General features: G+C 67.3%; 1 protein-coding gene across 1 annotated transcript in view; it reads left to right on the forward strand.

Moving 5' to 3' along the window:
- Positions 1–966, forward strand: part of POLA2 (DNA polymerase alpha 2, accessory subunit) — a 12148-nt gene that overhangs the window by 3819 nt on the left and 7363 nt on the right. The window contains exon 8 of the mRNA XM_026049987.1: positions 433–560. Within this exon, the coding sequence (XP_025905772.1) occupies positions 433–560 (128 nt within the window). The remainder of the gene's footprint in view (positions 1–432; positions 561–966) is intronic.

The following is a 966-nucleotide window of genomic DNA, read 5'->3' on the forward strand; positions in this document are numbered from 1 at the left end:
GCTCTCGGCAATTCCTGGGGGGTCGCAGGGATTCCCGGGGGCTCCCGGGGATTCCCAGGGATTCCCACAGTGTCAGATCCCAGGGATTCCCGGGGGGTCACAGGGATTCCTAGGGGCTCCCTGGGGTTCCCAAGGATTCCCAGGGATTCCCGGCGATTCCCAGGGATTCCCGGGCGTTCCCGGCTCACGCTGCCATCCCGCAGTGTCAGATCCCAGGGATTCCCGGGGGGTTGCCGGGATTCCCGGGGGCTCCCTGGGGTTCCCGGGGATTCCCGGCGATTCCCAGGGATTCCCGGGCGTTCCCGGCTCACGCTGCCATCCCGCAGTGTCAGATCCCAGGGATTCCCGGGGGGTTGCGGGGATTCCCGGGGGCTCCCTGGGGTTCCCGGGGATTCCCGGGGGCGATTCCCGGCTCCCATTCCCGTCCCGCAGTGCTGGCGCTGGCGCGGGCGCACGGGCCGGGCCCGCTGGCGCTGGCCCACGAGCTCCTGGCCTTCGTCACCAGCGGCGGCGGCGGCGGCGTCGTCACCTCCGAGCTCCTGGGCGCCTTCGAGCACAGGGTGGGGGCGCCCCCGCCTTCCTCCTCCTCCTCCTCCTCCTCCTCCTCCTCACCTTCATCATCCTCCCCCTCCCACCTTCCTCCCCCTCCTCCCACCACCTTCTTCGTCCTCCTCCTTCCTCATCCTCCTCACCTTTCTCCTTTTCCTTCCCACCTTCCTCTTCCTCCTGCCTTCCTCACCATCCTCTCCATTCCTCATTCTCCTCCTCACCTTCCTTCTCCTCCCACTTTCCTCCTCCCTTTCCCTTCTTCCTCCTTCCTGCTCTCCTCTTCCACCTTCCCCTCCTCCCTCCCTCCTCTTCCTCCTCCTCCCACCTTCCTCCTCCCTTCCTCCTTCCCCTCCCCACCTCCCCTTCCCCCCTCCTTCCTCCCCCCTTCCTCCTCCCTTTCCCTTCTTCCTCCCCTCT

Source organism: Nothoprocta perdicaria, unplaced genomic scaffold (genome assembly GCF_003342845.1).
Source record: "Nothoprocta perdicaria isolate Ctin4 unplaced genomic scaffold, notPer1 scaffold_634, whole genome shotgun sequence".
NCBI lineage: Eukaryota > Metazoa > Chordata > Aves > Tinamiformes > Tinamidae > Nothoprocta > Nothoprocta perdicaria.